Source organism: Saccopteryx leptura, chromosome 1, assembly GCF_036850995.1.
Source record: "Saccopteryx leptura isolate mSacLep1 chromosome 1, mSacLep1_pri_phased_curated, whole genome shotgun sequence".
NCBI classification, from domain to species: Eukaryota; Metazoa; Chordata; class Mammalia; order Chiroptera; family Emballonuridae; genus Saccopteryx; species Saccopteryx leptura.
Window position 1 is genome coordinate 388,996,382 of NC_089503.1, and position 21,197 is coordinate 389,017,578.

Genomic DNA, 21,197 nt, shown 5'->3' on the forward strand with positions numbered 1-21,197 from the left:
AAATCCAAGCTGAATGGAGGATTTATGTAGTTTGTTGCCAACACTGCTTACAAATCTGGACTGAATGTCTGTGTTCCCCCTCCCACTTTCTGTATTAAAGTCTCAGCCTCCAGTGTGATGGTATTGGCAGAGGAGCATCTGGGAGATGTCAGGATTAGATCAGGTTATGAGGTGTAGCCCCCATGGTGCAATAAGTGCTTTTTTAAGAAAACTAAACAAGGTCACATTCTGATTACTGGAGGTTACAACTTTGACATGAGACTTTAATTTGGGAATGAGAGAGTACAATTCACCTGTATCATAGTGTATAATGAAGAGGAAAGGGAACAGGGAAATATAAATATAAATTGATTATTTATGTAACTTTTTAAAAAGTTTGGTTATAAAAATAGAGAACAGAGGTGATAAATTTTATAGTTTTGATTTTAATATGGGAAATAATTTGAAAATTTTAATAAAAAAATATTTTTAAACATTTTTAGTGAGAAGCAGGGAGGCAGAGAGACAGACTCCTGCATGTACCTGAATCGGTATCTACCTGACATGCCCACCAGGGAGCGATGCTCTGCTCATCTGGGGTGTTGCTCCATTGTAACCAGAGACATTCTAGTGCCTGAGGTGGAGGCCATGGTGCCATCCTCAGTGCCCGGGGCCAACTTTGTTCCAATGGGGCCTTGGCTGCGGGAGGGGAAGAGAAAGATAGAGAGGAAGGAGAGGGGGAGGGGTGGAGAAGCAGATGGGTGCTTCTCCTTTGTGCCCTGGTCAGGAACTGAACCCAGGACTTCCACATACCGAGCTGATGCTTTATCGCTGAGCAAACTTACCACGATGAAAAAGTCAAGATTAATGGAAAAAAATCTAATAGAAAGGCTGATGAAGTCTAGAACTAGAGAGGGCAGGACAGCACAGCCACACTGAGAAAAAGGAAGGTAGAGTTGGCAGTGGAAAGACATTGTTAACAGATGTGACAGCCAAGGTGAGGATGTGCACATGGCTGGAGAGGAAGGGAAGAGGCAGAGGGCGGTGTCCACGCCGTGACGAGGGACTGCACGTGTGCAGAGAGCCCGTCTTCTCACAGGAGGGACCGTCACAGCACGGTGAGCTTGGGTCTGAGAAACAGGTCATTAGATTGATCTGTGGTTGGAGTTTTGTCAAGCGGATGTGACAGAAGGACAGTGACCCAGGGGTTTCATTTATGAGTCATGGGACACTAGACAGTGTTCCCCACGGCTCTAAGCAGGAAAGGGCAGGAGTGACGTCAGGAGGGACTGGGGGGTCAGGAGGAACAAGTGGCCCCTGTGGGAGGGACACACTGGGGGATCAGGAGGAGCTGAGAGACCAGGGGCCACACCTGAGGTTCCCCTGGACATTCCACCTGGACGTACGTCCTCCTTGCCTTCCTTAAAGGGAGAGTGCACCACATACTTAGAGTCAATCAGGAGGACAAATATTCACCATGTAAATGTCTTAAAGGTACAAAAGTTTATTCCTCACAGAAAAAAATGCTGAAATTGAGCAATACAGAGGTTCCATAGTGTTGTCAAAACCCATGCTAATTTTAATTTCTCTATCACCCATATCAGTTAACATGGCCACAGATGTTATTTCAGTTTCATCCATCGTGACATACAATAGCCAGCAGAAAAAGTAAAGGAGAAAAAAGGACACAATTTCCCTCTAAGGACATATTTCAGGGGTCATACAGAATCACACTAAATAATTCACCTTATAACACATCGGTCATCATGTACTTACAGGCATCAGGGGAGATCGAAAAATCTACCATTTGTGTGAGGGTCTCTAGGTGTGTAATTAGAGGACTCTATAACTAAGGAATAGGGGGCGTTGACATGAGGGACAATCATCAGTTTTTGTGTCAGAACTCATCCTGAACCTGAACCAGTAAGGAGAAGGAAACAGTCTATTTGTATCTCACTCCAGAAATGTGATCAACATTGGGACCCAAGGTAAGTATTTCTTATGAGAGTTAGTGTAGCATAGGAATTACAACATCAGTCAGTTCTTTTCCTTCACCTGGGCAGATGGATAGGGAGCCTGAGTCCGAGGACCAGAGCCTGAAAAGAGGTCTCAGGACACCGTGGAAAGTGTTCTTGGGAAAGCTGAATATGTGGGACCCATCTGTTACGTTAAAGAAAGATACAACTCCATCCTCGTAATCTAGAAATATCCTCACTTTGAGGGGCTTTTCTCCTATAGTAAGAGGGGTTGCTGGGGAAGTGACGGCCCAGTATTCCCCACTGTAGAGCCTGATGACCCAGAAGCCATTCTGTGGGGACATGGTGACCCTCCCTTTCCTTGTTACATTATCTCTACAAACTCCCAGGTCCCAGGAATGCATGTTCCCAACCTCCACCTCCCAGTAGCATCGCCCCGAGCTGATGTGCAGCTGACCCAGCACACAGGGAAGGGAGTCGAATCTTTGTGTGGAGCTGGGCAGATCTTTTCGCCTTTCTTGCCAGGTCACTCGTCTCCCATTTTCAGACAGGAGGAGGGCAGGATGAGCAGTGGCTGCGTCCAGGGTCACAGTTACTACAGGACAAGTAGATTGTCATGATTTTGAGAAAGGTCTCAGTATATCTGGGCTGGAGGGTTCCCATTCTCTGAGACCTCCTCTGGTCCTGGGTAGATCCAGCTCCTCTCCACCCATCTTTCCCCAAGACCTCCCTGCAAGGACCAGGGTCCCTCCTGGACCATCATAGACTCACCAGCTTTCATCTCTTTTTTTCTCAAATCTGCAAGAAAAAAATGAACATGAGAACTCAGTATTTGAACAATCATCTGTCTCTCTTGCCAGAATACTATGAGTATAAATTCATTAGGGTTAATTCAAGAAATCACCAACCAAAGATAACACTCTTTCATTAACTAGAGCCTCTTACAATCTAATGAATTATGTGTGATTGGAGATTTGACCTGTTCTTATGATCTCCTTATCCAATATTCTTACAGGATAAACATCATTAATCTCTTTAGGATGATTGATAGTACAGTAAGCAGGATGGACTATTTTTTTTGCTTTTTCATAAATTTTAACAAATGCTAACACTGCCTATGATCAAAACACAATGTGAGGTGCAATTAAACAATAAAGAACTGAGAAAATGTAGGGGTTCAAAAACATCTGTTAGAATATTGAGTAATCTATTGAATTGATAGAATGTATAATTTGGTGTCTCTTTAATTTTCAGCATGCACGCATAGTTTATGTTCATATAACAAAATCTTTGATAACAAGACTTTTGTTATCACATCCCATGTCACTCGCCAGTGTAAAAAAACAAATTCCTCCAAACTGCAAAGCAAAACAAAACAGTTAGACTTTTACTTTTGTTCCCTCCCCGTTTCTGTCTTTTCCATTTCTTCCTGTCTTGTTCCATTTCTTCAACATATCTTGAACTTCCTCTTTCGGTCCTGTATTATAATATTCTGTTCTTTCAAGCACGATAATAAACATGCTCTGATGTAGGACAGGTTGAAATACAGAAGCAAAATGTGGGTGGGCACAGGGAAGGAGTGAAAGGAAGGGAATCAAATGAAGACAGGAAGGAAGAGAGAGGAGAGAAGAAAGAATGTGCTGGATCTCCAAATATAAATTTAATCGTCTAAATAAAGCTATACATAAAAAAATAATATATCTTGAAAATCCATTCCACTGAAATCATCACTACAATTTAAAAAATACCATGTGACATATGAGGACATAAAGATTTAAATAAATAGCCCTGGCCGGTTGGCTCAGTGGTAGAGCGTTGGCCTGGTGTGCAGGAGTCCCGGGTTTGATTCCAGGCCAGGGCACACAGGAGATGCTCCTATCTACTTCTCCACCCCTCCCCCTTTCCTTCCTCTCTATCTCTTTCTTCCCCTCCCGCAGCCAAGGCTCCATTGGAGCAAAGATGGCCTGGGTACTGAGGATGGCTCTGTGACCTCTGCCTCAGGTACTAGAACGGCTCTGGTTGCGGCAGAGCATCGCCCCATGGTGGGCATGCTGGGTGGATCCCGGTCGGGTGCATGCGGGAGTCTGTCTGACTGCCTCTCTGTTTCCAACTTCGGAAAAATACAAAAAAAAGATTTAAATAAATAGAAGTGTGACAGAGGGATACGTGACTGGGGTGGGGACACACTGCCATGTACAGAAGAGGAGTGACAGCATTGTGCACCTGACACCTGCACAGTTTTATGAGCCAAGGTCACCCCAATAATTTCAATGAAACATTAAAAAATACTTTGAATAGGAGAAATAAAACAAATTTAATGAATTCTGTAAAATTTTAAATATATTTGATATTTTATAATAAAATTACTTTGATCCCTTTTCATTCTATGTGGAGAACTATGAAATATTAGTCATGTTTAAAACGGTCTTTGGATGCTTTTATACATATGTATATATACATATATGTTTGTGTTCCTTTTTAAAAAATATTTATGTATTTATTCATTTTAGAGAGGAGATAGAGAGTAAGAGAAAGAGAAAGAGAGAGAGAAGGGGGGAGGAACAGAAAGCATCAACTCTCATATGTGCCTTGACAAGACAAGTACAGGGTTTTGAACCGGCGACCTCAGTGTTCCAGGTTGAAGCTTTATCCACTGCACCACCCCAGTCAGGCTGTGTTCCATTTTATTTATAGCACCCAGAGTGTAAAAAGTTAGAACAACCACTGTACAAGAGTTATTGAAAGACTGCTTGTGTGGGTTATTACTGGTTAGGTTCTTATGTGCGTCTCTTCACAGCGTATTTGACCACCAATTAATTCGCAACCTTATTGTATCTGAGTGTCTGTTTTAACTCAGGGCTGAATGAAGCTGAATGAATCAGAAGAAGGGAAAGAAATAACAGTGAGGGAGGTTCTGAGTCAAGTGACCTGAGCTGTCCTTGGAGAAAACTTACACTCAGAAACTCAAAAGTACCAAAACTTCCAGATACCCTTTTGTTAAAATTCATCTGACAGAAAGGTCCTGTCTCCTTGATTGCAACCACATGGTAAATGTTGGGTAATAAGGATGACCTGTCAGAGTTGAAGGACCAAGACACTGAGACAAAGGCAGATGGTCACTGAGAGAGAAGACAGGGGATAAGGAACAGGTGAGGGAAGGACAGGGGAGGAGGTTATTGTACTGACCTTTCTCCTGTTCAGCCTTGGCTGAAAAGTAAATGGAAAAAATACACAAATCATTCCAGGTGAAAACACAGTAACAGATAAGAAAGAAAAAAGAAATGGGCCCCTTTCATAGCTCACTCTGGAGCACACATGGACCCATGTCTGTGAATGTAGAAATCAGGATGTTTTAAAAACATCTCATCCATCAGAGTCACTGCTGTTTTCCCTCCCCTGTCCCTTATGCACAACATACTAAGTCAGGAAATAAAACAAAGAGGGAGCTACATCAGAAATGCTGGGATGTGAAATACTAAGTAATCCCCTATCACTGGACAATCATCTTTTTCAGATGAAACGTAGTTACAAATAAGGCAGGGACTTGGCCAGTCACAAGGAAGTGTACAGCCGAGACGCCCATCTCGACAAACTGTTTTTGAAGAAGTAGTCATATGAAATCTACTCTGTACATTAGAGAAACATACTCCTATAGACCAATCCCAAGGAAAAAAAATATAATTGTAATTGTTATTAGAGAAAAACAATCTTAAGCTTTGATTGATTAAATTTTCTTTTTTTCTGGATCATTGTGGTCAATAATTTTTTTCAGACAACTTCATACAAAAATGTACAGGTCAGAAATGTACCACTTTTCAACAAGTCTTAAGAGACTTCATCTTTCTGAAAATTGTTTACTTTTAAGTGCATTTGTCATTAGATAATAATGTCAACATAATGCCAATGAATTAAAAACAGACATGGATGGATATATTATGTTGTATAAAAAATTATGTAAAATATTTAGAGACCTTGGAACACCTGGGTCATATACTCAAGGACAGTGGAAGAGGGACGGCCCACTCTCTCACATCTGACCAGTGAGTGATACAAGGTATTTATCACGACACAGGCTGTGAGAAGACAATGGACAGAGACACTGAATGCAGAAGGTTGGGAGTCTTTTGTCTCAAGGGTTTGGAGAAGTATCAATTGGTAATAATGGGATCTAGAACTTGAAATACTTGACAGAGTTCTTAATTTTGAACATTTTCCAGAAATACATATATATATATATTCATTAGATATACACTAATGTACACCTGTAATATATGAATATATTAAAAATTATGTATCTGTGATGTTAACACCCTTTGTCTCACCAATGTCTTATTGAAACTGAGTCAATATACTGTGAGACTGAAGCCGCCAATGTTTATAGGGAAATAATTGTATGAAATGACAGAAGAAGGAATGGGAAGGAGGGAAGGTAGGAAACAGAAATGAACAGAGCCCCACACGGGAGAAGTGCTGTCCCAGAATCAGAGAGGGGACAGTGGACATCTAGGAGGAGGACAGGCCAATGGAAGGCACTTGGATAAAAAGGTCAGAAATGTCAGAGGGAGAAATAAACCGGATATTTTCAAGTGGATCAAGAGTAAAGGAATATCAGTAATTTTACCTATTGTTTCCTTATATTCCTCTGAAAAAGAAAAAAAGAAGAAAAAGTCAGTGTCAATTTAATGGGAAACAACTACAAAGAGAATTCAAATTTACTGATATATTCAAATTCAGAATTAACCTGACCACAGTCCAGATGAACACACACACACACACACACACACACACACACACAACAAATCACCCCACAATAAGTGCACCTACAGACTGGATCAGAGCTCACTATCAAATATTTTCCACAGGTAAACTGCAGTAAAAAGAAAGGTAGAAAATGAAGTTAATTTAGTAAAATAATATAAAAATTTTAAACTATTATTTTTTCTGGTTAATTTATAAAATAATTGCTTTTCTGAAAAGATTTAATTTATCACTATTACATACAGAAGTGGTGGGAGGCAGGAGCAAAGCATATGGTTTCAGAGCTACGTCACTTTAGTTGTATGACGTTGCTCTGGGTGACGTGTCCTGGGAAGCCCGGGCTCAAACTGGCACCTCAGTGTTCCCAGTCCACACATTATCCACTGCATGACCACAGGCCAGTTAAAAAAAATACTAGGTCTATTTGAACTATTTATGTTCCTCTAATTCATTTTATGAGCTTAATAAGGTCATTGGATGCTTTTATTTATTTATTTATTTTTTATTTTATTTTATTTTTTCCTTTGTATTTTCTGAAGTTGGAAACGGGGAGGCAGACAGACTCCCGCATGTGCCCGACCAGGATCCACCTGGCATGACCACTAGGGGGCGATGCTCTGCCCATCTGCGGCGTTGCTCTGTTGCAACCAGAGCCATTCTATCAACTGAGGCAGAGGCCACAGAGCCATCCTCAGTGCCCGGGCCAACTTTGCTCCAATGGAGCCTTGTCTGCAGGAAGGGAGAGAGAGACAGAGAGGAAGGAGAGAGGGAGGGATGGAGAAGCAGATGGGCGCTTCTCCTGTGTGCCCTGGTCAGAATCGAACCCGGAACTTCTGCACACCAGGCCGATGCTCTACCACTGAGCCAACTGGCCAGGGTTAAATGCTTTTAAACACATCAGTGAGTCTCACTGCTGTGGCAGCGACATCGTGCAGAGTGGCCACCACACTGTGGAAGGAGCACTGACACACAGCTCCTGCAGTGACACAGGGTCAGGGGTCTTGGGGCTGCGTCCTCCATGTTTTCATTCACAGACTGATTTTTAACCACACTGTGTGTTTGAGTATCTGTTTTATCACATGTCTGAGTGAAGAATATCTTATATTCATGGGTGCTGAATTCAGGAGGGACAGAGTACTGGGATTCTCTGACGGAGATTCGATTTCTCACTGGACCTTACTGAGCCTTTCTCTTAACAGAGAAACAAATACACTGACACACACACATGAGACACAATTTCTGCACACTGTAAAGAAGAGGTAACACAAGCGTTCTACCCGACAATGGTTGTTTCGGCCACATGAACAAGTCTCGTCTGTTCTATGAATAAAGAATATATCTTGAAAATCCATTCCACTGAAATCATTAGTATTACTTTAAAAATACCAAATGACATATAGGGACATAAATATTTAAAATAAATGACAGGGTAACAGATGGATACATGACAGGTGTGTGATAGAATTGTGTGCCTGAAACCTGCATACTTTTATTAACCAAGGTCACCCCAACAAATTAATAAAACATTAAAAAAACGTTAAAATAGGAGAAAGGAAGCATATTTACAAAGTTCTGTAAAATTTTAAAAATATTTATTTGTTACTTTTTTAAAAAAATCATTTTTTATTTTATTGCATTCTATGTGAACCAGTCTGATATATTTGTCAAATTAATAGCTCTTTGGATATTTCTATATATGTATGTATCCCATTCTAATTGCAGTACCTTCAATGTACAAAGTTGCTACAACCTTTGTATAAAGGTTGTTGAAAGACTGCTCTTATAGGTAAGTCTGGTTTAGGTTCTTTTTTTTTTTTTTTTAATAATTTTATTTTTAATGGGGCAACATCAATAAATAAGGATACATATATTCAAAGATAACAACTCCAGGTTATCTTGTCGTTCACTTATGTTGCATACCCATCACCCAAAGTCAGATTGTCCTCTGTCACCTTCTACTAGTATTCTTAGTGCCCCTCCCCCTCCCCGTTTCCCTCTCCCTCTCCCCCCTCCTCCCGTAACCACCCACTTTTATCAATGTCTCTTAGTTTCACTTTTATGTCCCACCTATGTATGGAATAATACAGTTCCTGGTTTTTTCTGATTTACTTATTTCACTTCGTATAATGTTATCAAAATCCCACCATTTTGTTGTAAATGATCCGATGTCATCATTTCTTATGGCTGAGTAGTATTCCATAGTGTATATGTGCCACATCTTCTTTATCCAGTCATCTATTGACGGGCTTTTTGATTGTTTCCATGTCCTGGCCACTGTGAACAATGCTGCAATGAACATGGGGCTGCATGTGTTTTTACGTATCAATGTTTCTGAGTTTATGGGGTATATATCCAGTAGAGGGATTGCTGGGTCATAAGGTAATTCTATTTTCAGTTTTTTGAGGAACCACCATACTTTCTTCCATAATGGTTGTACTACTTTACATTCCCACCAACAGTGTATGAGGGTTCCTTTTTCTCCACAGCCTCTCTAACATTTGCTATTATCTGTCTTGTTAATAATAGCTAATCTAACAGGTGTGAGGTGGTATCTCATTGCAGTTTTGATTTGCATTTCTCTAATAACTAATGAAGATGAGCATCTTTTCATATATCTGTTGGCCATTTGTATTTCTTCCTGGGAGAAGTGTCTGTTCATGTCCTCTTCCCATTTTTGTTATTGGATTGTTTGTTTGTTTGTTGTTGAGTTTTATGAGTTCTTTGTATATTTTGGATATTAGGCCCTTATCTGAGCTGTTGTTTGAAAATATCATTTCTCATTTAGTTGGCTGTCTGTTTATTTTGTTGTCAGTTTCTCTTGCTGAGCAAAAACTTCTTAGTCTGATGTAGTCCCATTCATTAATTTTTGCCTTCACTTCTCTTGCCATTGGAGTCATATTCACAAAATGCTCTTTAAAACCCAGGTCCATGAGTTGAGTACCTATGTCTTCTTCTATGTACTTTATTGTTTCAGGTCTTATGTTTAGATCTTTGATCCATTTTGAGTTAACTTTAGTACAGGGGTACAGACTGTAGACCAGTTTCATTCTTTTGCATGTGGCTTTCCAGTTTTCCCAGCACCATTTGTTGAAGAGGCTTTCTTTTCTCCATTGTGTGTTATTGGCCCCTTTATCAAAAATTATTTGACTATATATATGTGGTTTTATTTCTGGGTTTTCTATTCTGTTCCATTGGTCTGAGTGTCTATTTTTCTGCCAATACTATGCTGTTTTGATTGTCGTGGCCCTATAATATAGTTTAAAGTCAGGTATTGTAATGCCCCCAGCTTCATTCTTTTTCTTTAGGATTGCTTTGGCTATTCGGGGTTTTTTATAGTTCCATATAAATCTGATGATTTTTTGCTCCATTTCTTTAAAAAATGTCATTGGAATTTTGATGGGAATTGCATTAAATTTGTATATTGCTTTGGGTAATATGGCCATCTTGATTATATTTATTCTTCCTAACCAAGAACAAGAAATATTCTTCCATCTCATTATATCTTTTTCGATTTCCCTTAACAATAGTTTATAGTTTTCATTATATAAGTCCTTTACATTCTTTGTTATGATTATTCCTAAGTATTTTATTTTTTTTGTTGCAATCGGGAAGGGGGTTGTTCTTTTGAGTTCGTTCTCAAATGTTTCATTGTTGGCATATAGAAAGGCTATTGACTTCTGTATGTTAATTTTATATCCTGCCACTTTACTGTATTGGCTTATTGTTTCTAGTAGTCCTTTTGTGGATTCTTTGGGGTTTTCGATGTATAGGATCATATCATCTGCAAAAAGTGATACCTTTACTTCTTCTTTTCCGATATGGATGCCTTTTATTTCTTTGTCTTGTCTGATTGCTCTGGCTAGAACCTCTAGTACCACATTAAATAAGAGTGGAGAGAGTGGACAACCCTGTCTTGTTCCTGATTTAAGGGGGAAAGCCTTCAGTTTAGTGCCATTTAATATGATGTTAGCTGATGGTTTATCATATATGGCCTTTAACATGTTGAGATATTTTCCTTCTATATCCATTTTGTTGAGAGTCTTAAACATAAAATTGTGTTGTATTTTATCAAAAGCCTTTTCTACATCTATTGATAAGATCATGTGGTTTTTGTTCTTTGTTTTGTTGATATGGTGTATTACATTTACCGTTTTACATATGTTGAACCATCCTTGAGATTCTGGGATGAATCCCACTTGATCATGATGTATTATCTTTTTAATATGTTGTTGTATTTGATTTGCTAGTATTTTGTTTAGTATTTTAGCATCTGTATTCATTAGAGATATTGGTCTGTAGTTTTCTTTTTTTGTGCAGTCCTTGCCTGGTTTTGGTATGAGGTTTATGTTGGCTTCATAAAATGTGTTTGGAAGTATTGCTTCTTCTTCAATTTTTTGGAAGACTTTCAGTAGAATAGGAACCAAGTCTTCTTTGAATGTTTGATAAAATTTGCTGGTATAGCCATCAGGGCCTGGACTTTTATTTTTGGGGAGGTTTTTTATGTTTTTTTCTATTCTTCTCTGCTAATAGGCCTGTTTAGGCTTTCTGCTTCTTCTTGACTCAGTCTAGGAAGTTTTTATTGTTCTAGGAATTTATACATTTCTTCTAGGTTGTTGAATTTAGTGGCATAAAGTTTTTCATAGTATTCTACAATAATTCTTTGTATATCCACGGTGTCTGTGGTGATTTCTCCTCTTTCATTTTGGATTTTGTTTATATGAATTCTTTCTCTTTTTTCCTTGGTAAGTCTTGCCAAGGGTTTGTCAATTTTGTTGATCTTTTCAAAGAACCAGCTACTTGTTCTATTAATTTTTTCTATAGTTTTTCTGTTCTCTATTTCATTTATTTCTGCTCTGATTTTTATTATCTCCTTTCTTCGGCTGGTTTTGGGTTGTCTTTGCTCTTCTTTTTCTTGTTCCTTAAGGTGTGAAGTTAAGTGGCTTACTTGGGCTCTCTCTTGTTTGTTCATATATGCCTGAAGTGATATTAACTTCCCTCTTATCACTGCTTTTGCTGCATCCCATAGATTCTGATATGTCATATTGTCATTTTCATTAGTCTGTATATATCTTTTGATCTCTGCACTTATTTCTTCTTTGACCCATTCATTTTGTAAAAGTATGTTGTTTAGTTTCCACATTTTTGTGGGATTTTTTTCCTCTGTTTTGCAGTTGAATTCTAGTTTCAAGGCCTTATAATCAGAAAATATGCTTGGTACAACTTCGATTTTTCTGAATTTGCTGATGTTGTTTTTGTGGCCTAACATATGGTCAATTCTTGAGAATGATCCATGTACACTGGAGAAAAATGTATACTCAGTCACTTTGGGATGAAATGTCCTGTAGATGTCTATCATATCCAGGTGTCTAGTGTTTTGTTTAAGGCCACAATATCTTTGTTGATTCTCTGTTTGGATGACTGATCTAGAGCCGTCAGCGGTGTATTGAGGTCTCCAAGTATGATTGTATTTTTGTCAGTTTTTGTTTTAAGGTCAATAAGTAGCTGTCTTGTATATTTTGGTGCTCCTTGGTTTGGTGCATATATATTACGAATTGTTATGTCTTCTTGATTCAGTGTCCCCTTAGCCATTTTGAAATGGCTATTTTTGTCTCTGAGTACTTTTGCTGTCTTGTAGTCAGCATTATCAGATATGAGTATTGCTACACCTGCTTTTTTTTTGGATGTTATTTGCTTGGAGTATTGTTTTCCAGCCTTTCACTTTGAATTTATTTTTATCCTGTTACTTAGTTGAGTTTCCTGTAGGCAGCATACAGTTGGATTTTCTTTTTTAATCCATTCTGCTACTCTGTGCCTTTTTATTGGTGAGTTTAATCCATTTACATTTAGTGTAATTATTGACACTTGTGAGTTCCCTATTGCCATTATATAGATTGCTTTCTGTTAGTTTTTGTCTTGTTTGATCCTTCTCTTTCGTTTTTCTATCTTTTGTTTTTATTTGGTTGTATTCCATACATCTTTCCTCTGTTGCTATCTTTTTTAAATCATGTGCTTCTGTGGTGTTTTTTTCAATGGTGGTTACCGTTAAGTAATTAAAAGGGTTCCTACCCTGTTCATTGTAGCACACTATTTTGTGAGTACTTTTGCACTCCATCATCCTTTGCTACTGTTAATCTTCATCCTCTCCCCCCCTTTCTTTTTGTTGTTGTCACAGTTTAAATTTGGTTTTATTGTGTTCTTCTTGGAGCTTTTACTTGTGGCTTTTTTTTTGTTGTTGTTCTTTGTATCTGATTGGAGAACCCCCTTTAGTAATTCCTGGAGCGGGGGTTTTTTGATGATAAATTCCCTCATCTTTTCTGTATCTCTGAATGTTTTATTTCTCCTACATATTTAAAGGATAGCTTTGATGGGTATAGTATTCATGGCTGAAATTTCCTCGCTTTCAGGACTTTAAATATTGGGGTCCACTCTCTTCCAGCTTGTACAGTTTCTGCTGAGAAATCTGATGATAATCTAATGGGCCTTCCTTTATATGTTGTATTCTTCTTTTCCCTGGCTGCCTTGAGAATTTTTTCTTTGCCGTTGGTTTGTACCAATTTCATTATGATATGCCTTGGAGTAGGTTTGTTGACGTTAAGAAAACTCGGAGTTCTGTTTGCTTCTTGAATTTGAGGCTTTAGTTCTTTCCATAGGCGTCGGAAGTTCTCATCTATTATTTGTTTGAGTATGTTCTCCATTCCATTTTCTCTCTCTTCTCCCTCTGATATACCTATTATTCTTATGTTATTCTTTTTGATAGAGTCAGATAATTCTTGTAGGGCTATCTCATTTTTTTTTAATTTTTGAGTCTCTTTCTTCTTCTCTCTGTTGTGCCTCAAGTTGCTTGTCTTCTATTTCACTAATCCTCTCTTCTATCTGGCCTGTTCTAGTACCTAAGCTTGTTACCTCGTTTTTCAGCTCGTGAATTGAGTTTTTCATCTCTGTTTGATTTGTTTTTATAGTTTCAATTTCCTTGGACATATATTCTTTGTGTTCATTGAGTTGTTTTCTGAGCTCCCTAAATTGCCTTTCTGTGTTTTCTTGTATATCTCAGAGGATTTTTAGGATTTATATCTTAAATTCTCTGTCATTTAGCTCCAAGGTTTCCAATATATTAAATTTTTACTCCATAGATTTTTCCTCATCTAGCTGTGTTACCTCTCTTTCTTTTGTATCCATGATATTCGATTTACTGTTCCTTAATGGCATCTGAGGGTGGTTTTGTTGATAGTATTAATGAGATTTAATAAAGAATGAAAAGTTAAAAAAATAAAAATAAAAAATCGAAAAGAGTTGTTTTTTTTTAAAAAATTAATAATGAAATAAAGAAAAATAAAATAAAAAATATTTTATTTAAAAGAAGGAAATTATTCCCCCCTCTCTTTTTTTCCTCTCCTCTTCTCTCCCCTCTTTCTTGAGAAAATCTTGTGGTGAACTGCGAATTATATTGCACTAAATAGAACAAACAATGCCTGTAATGGATGGCCTGAATTGGGGAGAAGTAATAAAGGGACAAAAAAAAAAAAAAAAAAAGAAAGAAAAAAAAAGGGTTTATTGACCCACAAAAAGCAAATAAGAAAAAAAAAATTGGGTCAAGAATAAAATGATTTGCTTTTAGGTGTTGGTTGACTAAGAGTTATGATGAGAGGAATAAGAGGGAAACAGGAAAATGGGGGGACAAATTAAAAAATTGCTATTGTATTTAGTGGAAGAACTAGATAAAATGGAGAGCCAGGGATGGGAGCATTGCTAATGTGTTAAAAAGGTGAAGTAAACCCCCCCCCCCAAAATGCCACAAACATAAGTTTGAGTCCCAGATAAGATATTGTTTCTTATTGAGGTTTGAATGAGAGGAAACATAAAGGAGAAAGGAAGAAACTAATATATAGGGAGAAAAGAAAGAGAGAGAGAAAAAAAAGAGGGAACCACTAAAAGAAGAAAAAAGAAAAAAGAGGAGAGAGAGAGAGAGAGAGTTAAGGGTTTTGGAGTACAACTCTCATAGAGAAAAAGGAAGAGGAAAGAAAAGATAATGGGAGATGTAACACTTATGGGTAGTGTAGTTCAAGGAGAGGTAAGAGTAAGACTGGCAGAGAGTTAAACGACCAAATTGGAGGAGGAATAAAAAATATCAAGAATGAAGATAAGAGAAACAAACGAACAAATATAATAAAATGGCATAGGCTATAAAGTCTGTGTATTTTTCTTGATTTTGAGAGGTTATCTTCTTGCATTTTCTTTTCTCTCCCTCTTCCTGGTCGGTGACTCTGTACCTCGGGTTCTGTCCCTTTGGCACACTCAGGTAGAGGTTTGCAGTTGATAAGTCTCTATGGCAATGTCATGTATTGTGCTTCAGTCTCGTTGGCAGTCAAGGCTCATTAGCATTTATAGGCTCCGCCAGTGAGAGTGTCCATGTTCCTGGAGTCTTTCTCCTAGTCTTTCTTTCCTCAATTAGTAGCCCGATAATCCAGCTATGGGGTTGCTGCTGCCTCTGCCTGGATAGTAAGAGGCTCAAAGAGCTGGCAACTACCCACTCTATTTCCACTCAGCACAGGGCTCTGGGTAAGGCTCAGTCAGTCAGAGCTGCTAGCATAATCAGGTGGGGCTTCCACCCACTCAAAGACCTCTGGCTCTGCCACTCTGTGGGATAACACGGGCACGCATTGCCGAGGCACTTGGAGGAATCTCTCGCCCACTATCTGTGTGCGCAGACCAGGATATCAGGCAGACCGCCTCTCACTCCGAGTGAAACCCCCGCCTGCACAGAAAAGTTTCAGCGTTGGAATTGGTTCTCGCGCCGTCCCTGGGTGCGGCTTTTTCAAGGCGCTGGGGCGGCCCAAGATTCCGCTTTTTAGCCCACACAAAGGCCCCTGACTCTGCCCCTCTGTAGGATAACATGGGCGGGCACTGCCGAGGCACTCGGAGGAATCTCTTGCTCACTATCCACGTGCGCAGACCAGGATATCAGGCAGGCCACCTCACCTTCTGAGTGAAACCCCCGCCTGCATGGAAAAGTTCCCGTGTTGGAATTGGCTCTCGCTCCATCCCCATGCACGGCTCCCTCAGGGCGCTGGGGCAGCCCGGAGATTCCGCTTTTGGCCCCCACAGAGGCCTCTGAATCTGCCCCTCTGTGGGATAACACGAGCTCCCACTCCTGATGTGCTTAGAGGAATCTCTTGCCCACTATCAGCTTGCGCTGGCCAGGAGATCAGGGAAAATGGCTGCCCCACTTGTCTTTCTTTGTCTGAGTTTGGCACGAGTGTTAGCTTGTATTGCCCGGGTTGCCACAGGAACAGTTTTTCCTCGGTTTGGATCTCCATGCCACAGCCTGGTCCAGCCGTTTGTGCTGCGGCCTGGATCTATTCACCCCCTTTGCCCACCTCAGTTTCTATATTCTCAGTTCCCAGTGAAAGCTGCCCTGTTTAGGTTAGTGAGGAAGGCGGAGCATTTCTTACTCCCTATTTCCTTCAGGGTTTGATTATATATTTAGCCAATTTTTCACTCGACCATACCTCAGGTGTATTGCGAAACATCTGAAGGCTCCAAGGATAGGTTTTTCTGTTTCTGGTTGAAGATCTTGTTGAGTTTTGGGGAAGATTTATTGGTATCACTTCCTACCACGCCATTACTCTCTAGGTTAGGTTCTTATGTGCATCTATTCATAACATTTTTGTCCATCTATTAATTTTCAGCCTTATGGTATTTCAGTGTTTGTTTTAACTCAGGGATGAATGAAGCTGAGTCAATCAGATGAAGGGGAAGAAATGACAGTGAGGGAGGTTCTGAATCTAATGACCTCACTGTCCTTGGAGAAAACTTACAGCCCTCAAATTTAAAAATACTTACACTTTCGGATATCTTATTGATAAAATTAATTTGACAGAAAGGCTCTAATTTCTTGATGCAACAGCAAGACAATTGGAGAGGTAATAATGGGAGAAACTGAACAACAATGAAGACGGAATCAGAGTTGGATGACCAAGACACTGAGACAATAGTGAGATGATCATTCAGACAAAGACAGTGGTGTAAGAGAGAGATGAGAAAATGACAGGAGAAGAGGTTACCGTACTGACCTTTCTGCTGCTCACTCTCAGGTGAAAGGGGAAAGGAAGAAATAAACAACTAATTCCAAGTGAAAACAGACTATCTGGTAGGAGGAAGATCAGAAACAGGTCCCTTTCCTAGTCCACTCTGGAGCACACAGGGACCCATGTCTGTGAAAGCAGGAACCCTGAGGATCCAAAGGACACCTCACCCATCAGAGTCAGTGCTGTTCTCCTCCCCTGTCCCCTGTGCACAGGAAACTAAGTCAGTGAATATAACAATGAGGATGTTGGGTCAGAAATTTTTGGATATGTAATACTATGTGTTTCCCTGCCAGTGGACTATCACCTTTTTCAGATTAAAAAACAAACATATTCACAAAGGAGACAGGGACTTAACCAAATGATGAGGAAGCGAACAGGAAAAGAAGCCCTCATGACAAAACCGGACTGTTGCACTAGTCGTATAAAATCTGCTCCGTATAGTAGAGAGATATATGCATAAGGACCATTCCCAAGAAAATAAAATAATTGGTATTTTGTTTATGAAAAGAGAATATTAAGCTTTGAATGATAAAATTTTCTCATTTTTAAAATATTGCAGTCAATACTATTTCCTGCACCTTTCACACAAAAAGTACAAATCAGAAATAGTTCACTTTTTCATGTGCCCTATGACATGTCCTCCTTTTGAAAATTGTATATTTTTAAGAGCACTTAGTCATTTGATACTAGTATCAAAATAAACCTGAAGAATAAAAAATAGTCATGGTTGGGTATTTTTTAAAGTACAAAAAATTATGCAAAGTATTTAGAGACCTTGGAACACCTGGGTCATATGATCAAGGACAGTTGAAGAAGGACACCCCACTTTGTCACATCTGACCAGTGAATGATATAAGTTATCACGATACAGGCTTTGAGAAGACAATGAATACTGAAAGTTTGGATTCTTTTCTCTCAAGGATTAGAAGAAGTATTAATTGCATAGTAATGGGCCTTCAAACTTGGAATACTTGACAGAGGTCTTAAATTTGAATATTTTCCAGAAATACATACATTTATATTCATATATATATATATATATATATATATATATATATATATATACACTAATATAAACCTGTGACATAAATACATTAAAATTCTCATATCCATTACCTTAACACCCTTCATCTCAATGAAACTCAGTCAATTTACTGCAACACTTAAGCCACCAATGTTTACAGGGAAATGATTCCAGCAAGTAAAACAGAAGGAAGGGGAAAGAATGGAAGGTAGGAAAGAGAAATGGACAGAGTTCCCAATGAAAGAAATACTTTCTCAAAATCAAGTCGAGGGAGCCTTGGCCGGTTGGCTCAGTGGTAGAGCATTGGCAGGGCATGTGGAAGTCCCGGGTACGATTCCCAGCCAGGGCACACAGGGGAAGCACCTATTTGCTTCTCCACCCTTCCCCCTCTCCTTCCTTTCTGTCTTCTCTTCTCCTTCTGCAGTCAAGGCTGCACTGAAGCAAAGTTGGCCTGGGCAATGAGGACTGCTCCATGGCCTCCACCTCAGGTGCTAGAATGGCTCCAGTTGCATTGGAGCAATGCTCCAGATGGGCAGAGCATTGCTCCCTGGTGAGTGTGCTGGGTGGATCCAAGTAGGGCACATGCAGGAGTCAGTCTGTTTGCCTACCTACCTGCTTCTAACTTCGGGAAAAAAATCAAGTAGGGGACAGTAAACATCTAGGAGGAAGACAGGTCAATGAAATGTACTTTGATAAAAAGGCCAGCAATGTCAAAGGTTAAAATAAACAGATCTTTTAAACTGGATCAAGACTAAAAAAGTATCAGTAACTTTACCTATTTTTTTCTCCAATTCATCTGAAAAAGATAAAATAATTCAATGTCAACTTCATGGGAAACGACCACAAAGAGATTTCAAATTTACTGACAAATTTAAATTTAATCTCACCACAATTCATATGAACACACAAACACACAGAAAATCACACATGCCCCCCCATACATACACACCTTAACACTGGCTCAGAGCTCACTATTATCCAAATTATACTACAGTAAATAAAAAGGTTGAACAGGGATTTAACTGAGTAAAATATTATAAAATTTAAAAAATATTGGTTTTACTATATAACTTATTAAAAATGTCTTTTTGGAAAGATTTAATTTATTACTATTACATAGAGGAGAGGCAGGAGGGAAGCATGTGGACTCATAGCTGCTTCACTGTAGCTGTAACTGCTGCCCTGTGTGCCGTGTCCAGGCAAGTCCAGGGTCCAACTGACAACCTCAGTGTTCCAGGTCCACACTCTATCCACGGGGCCACTACAGGTCAGGCTGGGAATATTCTTGGTCTATTGAAATATTCTCGTTTCGGTTATACATCAGAATGATATGTTATTCATCATGCAAAGTGGCCACCATACTGTGGAAGGAGCACTGACACACAGCTCCTCCCAGTGACACAGGGTCAGGGGGCTGGGGGCTGCATCCTCCATGATTTTGTCTATGGATTCACTTTTCACTAATGTATTTGAGTCTCTCTCTCTCTCTTTTTTTTTTTCAGAGAAAGACAGAGAGAGTCAGAGAAAGGGATAGATAGGGACAGATAGACAGGAATGGAGAGAGATGAGGAACATCAATCATCAGTTTTTTTCTTGCGACACCTTAGTTGTTCATTGAGTGCTTTCTCATATGTGCCTTGACCGTGAGCCCCCAGTGGACCGAGTAACCCCTTGCTTGAGCCAGCGACCTTGGGTCCAAGCTGGTGAGCTTTGCTCAAACCAGATGAGTCCGCGCTCAAGCTGGCGACCTCGGGGTCTGGAACCTGGGTTCTCCGCATCCCATTCCAATGCTCTATCCATTGCGCCACTGCCTGGTCAGAGTTGAGTGTCTCATTTAACTCATTTCTGAATGAAGCTTATTTAATTCTCATGAGTGCTGAATGTAGGAGATTTTCTGACTGATATTCTGTTTCTCACTGGTCCTTATTATGCCATTCCCTTAAGTGAGAAAAAAGTATCTAAGCTCACATGTATGAGAGTTTTCTACACTCTATAAGGAAGAGGAAGAGAAAGCCCTGTGTCTGCTAATGATTGTTTATGCAGCAAGTCACATCTATTTCATAAATAAAGAATATATCTTCAAAATCTATTCCACTGAAATCATGACTATAATTTAAAAAATACCAAATGACATGTAAGGACATAAAGGTTTAAATAAATTTTGGAGTAGGGTACCAGAGAGTGGTGTAGAAACGTCTTAGAATAGAGATACCCTACCTGTTGGAGATACGAGATTGATTTCAGTGAAGAATGTATGTATAAAGATCCCAAAGGAAGAGCCATTTAGTGACTTAGTCATTCCATTTATACAAATAAAAGAAGAGTGATCACTGTGGTTGGAAAGAGAAAATTTCCAGATACTATCATGTAAAATAATTACATAGTTTTGATCAGTTGAGAACATGATTCAGGGAAGTAGAATAGCAATCCTCAAGATTATACTTGACTACAGCATGGTCAGTATGCCTAAAAAATCAATAGAAGAAAGATCTTCAATCAGGAAACTCGAGATCCTCAAGATTCCCTTAAGAATTACAATGTTATTGTGTGCACAGCAATGGGCACTTCATATCCAGAGAACATGCCGGAGAATTGAAGTAAAAGGAAGTTTCTAGAAGATCTCTGGAATGGAAACAAGCACATTCTTCTTAACCTAATCCTCTTCATCTCATCAACAATTAGGTGAAATTATACTAATCATCTGGCAGATAGAAGAAGCTTAAGAAAATATATCAAATAAAAAAAAGGGAATGAAAATTGTGGAGGTGGAGGGTGAGAGGGGAGGTGAATATGGGATGATTCTATGAAACAGAAATAAAAAGATGAATAGCAAAATTTAAAATTCATGAACAAAGAACAAAGATAGAGGAGGATAATGATTTGGAAAACTAAGGAAGGTCAGGAGAAAAATCTGTTCTATGAAATACATCACTAAGAGTGTAAGTCTGAGAAAAGTTACCATTTTCTTGCTGAAGTTCATCTGAAAAAGAAAATAGAAAACATTTTAAATATAAGGATGACAAACACAAATTATTAAGATCAGTTGAAAATGGCCAATTTAAGTAAATTGGTGAGATAATATAACGGAAGAACTGTAAGCAGAAAACAAATCAAAACATAAAAATTGATAGAAGATCACTTTATTTTTAGAAAGTTGAGAAAAATAAGTGACAATTTCTCAAGTAAGCTAATAAAAAGTAAATGTTAAAGAAGTGTCAGAGATCACCTAGAAGTTTATCTCATATATATTTATTTATGACTAGCTTAAGATATATCACAGTGACATGGAAGTTACAGTAAATTCACTCATCCATTCAAACTGTCAATTTTTGTTTTTCTTTTTTTTGTTTTTTGTTTTTTGAAAGAGAGACCAAG

At 38.9% G+C, this 21,197-nt stretch overlaps 2 protein-coding genes across 2 annotated transcripts in view; both read right to left on the reverse strand.

The window, feature by feature from the left end:
• The window catches only part of LOC136387791 (butyrophilin subfamily 1 member A1-like), a 330,439-nt gene that overhangs the window by 167,801 nt on the left and 141,441 nt on the right, over window positions 1-21,197 (reverse strand). The gene's annotated exons all lie outside the window — the stretch shown is intronic.
• On the reverse strand, window positions 1,469-20,796 carry LOC136387790 (butyrophilin subfamily 1 member A1-like). Its single transcript, XM_066359829.1, has 5 exons — window positions 20,782-20,796; window positions 18,598-18,618; window positions 6,577-6,597; window positions 2,727-2,753; window positions 1,469-2,550 (listed from the first exon to the last, which is right to left on the reverse strand). Exons 4-5 carry the CDS (start codon window positions 2,734-2,736, stop codon window positions 1,988-1,990), a joined length of 573 nt encoding a protein of 190 aa, XP_066215926.1. The 5' UTR covers window positions 2,737-2,753; window positions 6,577-6,597; window positions 18,598-18,618; window positions 20,782-20,796; the 3' UTR covers window positions 1,469-1,987.